We start from the raw sequence: 1966 nt of genomic DNA, 5'->3' as shown, positions 1-1966 counted from the left end.
ATGTAACGGCTCGTCCAACATCTCATCTAATGGTGCAGCCCCAACGTATTCAATTGGACTATCCGTTACATTATTGTTTGGGGCTCTAGGCTCATGATGGACGTCATCGTTAGCATGGGAAAATCCGCTGCTTCGAACGATGGGTCATGCAAATTTGTATCCCTCCCCATGTCAACACTCGGCAAATCAGTTTCCAAAATAGTAGTGCAGAGGGCAGTTTCCGTATGAACAGATTTGTATCAAATTAGGTCTTCATCTTCACGTATTTTGGCCGGTGGTAAATTGAAGTTCGGTGCTCTGAACTTTAATTCAATTTTTGTACGTGGATTAATAACACCAAGTTTGTCATTTAACAATAACAGAAGACCGGCTACGGTAATATTTCTCTGCACTAAAATGGAAGTGGTTTTGTCCCCTGTCCACTTCCATTCGTCATCCACGTGAATGAACTTTCCTTCATATGACACGATGAATATGAAATGATTGTCCATACCTGAAATATTGGGATTAGAACGATAAGAATATAGATTCAATGGATGTGTCAATATGTATTAGCATGGAAGTGACACTTTCCAATATTTAAACTGATGCAAAAACATAAGGTGAAATGAAGGGCTTCAACAGTTTTCAACTGTCAATTTCGACAGTTAAAATGTCTAACCCAACAGTTATTAAATGTTGGGTTCGACAGTTCAACTGTTGACAAGCTTCGGACATGTTTGGTACCTTGTTGAAAACATTAATGGTTATAATGAATTCTCAACTACAACAGCTATATCATCACAGCATCTGTCTAGAAATAAATGACTGAATGCTTCATTAAGAACATCATGATTAATAAGAATTTTTAAACCATTCTTCACTTCCATATCATGTTGTTTTTAGCATTTAAAAAAGACAAAGCTATTCAATAAAAATATAAAAATTCGTAAAAACTAACCTCTTAAAATGGCTGATGAATCCAATACTTGTGTCTTCTTGATCAATAAATGAAGAAGAAGGATGAAGTGAGAGTTTGTTGGAGAAGAGATTTGGTTGATGTTAAAATGAGATTTTCTACTTCTTTTATCTTTTCTTGTTTTCTTGTAAATTCGTATTTATACATACAATATACATATATCCAAAGATTGTAATATATAAATTTAAATATCCATGATTATAATACCTAAATTTAACTAATCAAATCATAGCATTAATTGAATTGGAAAGGTAGCATTAAATGCTCCTAAAAAGGGGAATGAAGGGTAAGTTGGACATTTCTAATTGAAAAAGTAACATTTTTGATAAAATTTGGTGCCCATGCAAATTTTTTGTGCATTTTCAAAATAAGTGACATTTTTGATGATTCTCCTTTAAATATTATAATAAAAAATGTTGATGACTAAAAATGACACGACAAATTTAAACCAACTTAATAGAAATTTAGTGAAGTGATTGCAGGAATTTTGAAAAATTAAATGATAATTTCATTGATTGAAGTTTTGAATGTCTTCGAGAGAATGGTCTTGTGGAGGACCATTCGACCCTATTTATAGGTTTGAAGATCATGCCACTTGTCTGCTTAATGTCTTTTCAACTACAGTTGACATAAAATTGTGTGACACATCAAGAACTCTGATTTTTGATTGGTTTGTTGAGGTCGATCGTGCAAATCATTATGATGCTTTTGTCACAGCTATGGCCTCAAGTAATGATAATTTATAATTGGGTAATCATTGTTTGCTTGTAACTGGTTGAAAATGAGGTACTGATGTCATGGTTACCATGTGTTATGTAGAGAGTGATCGATAATGGGGGTGGGTAGTGTGATAGGCATGTAGAATCATGTTGTCTTTATAAACTACGATGACATTTGTCTATGATCTCATCACCTATGAGTTCGATCTCGGGGCTAGTAAACTATTTATTTAATGACATGGGAGGTCGGATTCTAACCAAAAAAAAATAAAAATAAAAATAAAAATAA

The 1966-nt window shown here is 33.3% G+C and overlaps 1 protein-coding gene across 1 annotated transcript in view; it reads left to right on the top strand.

The window, feature by feature from the left end:
* Window positions 1–989: 989 nt before the first annotated feature.
* The window catches only part of LOC111400565, a 2452-nt gene continuing 1475 nt past the window's right edge, over window positions 990–1966 (top strand). Inside the window, exon 1 of the mRNA XM_023027972.1 lies at window positions 990–1085. Within this exon, the coding sequence (XP_022883740.1) occupies window positions 990–1085 (96 nt within the window). The remainder of the gene's footprint in view (window positions 1086–1966) is intronic.

This window comes from Olea europaea, chromosome 10 (assembly GCF_002742605.1).
Source record: "Olea europaea var. sylvestris chromosome 10, O_europaea_v1, whole genome shotgun sequence".
In the NCBI taxonomy this organism is placed as follows: Eukaryota; Viridiplantae; Streptophyta; class Magnoliopsida; order Lamiales; family Oleaceae; genus Olea; species Olea europaea.
The sequence above is the reverse complement of the archived record's forward strand: the minus strand, read 5'-3'. Positions and strand labels throughout refer to the sequence as shown.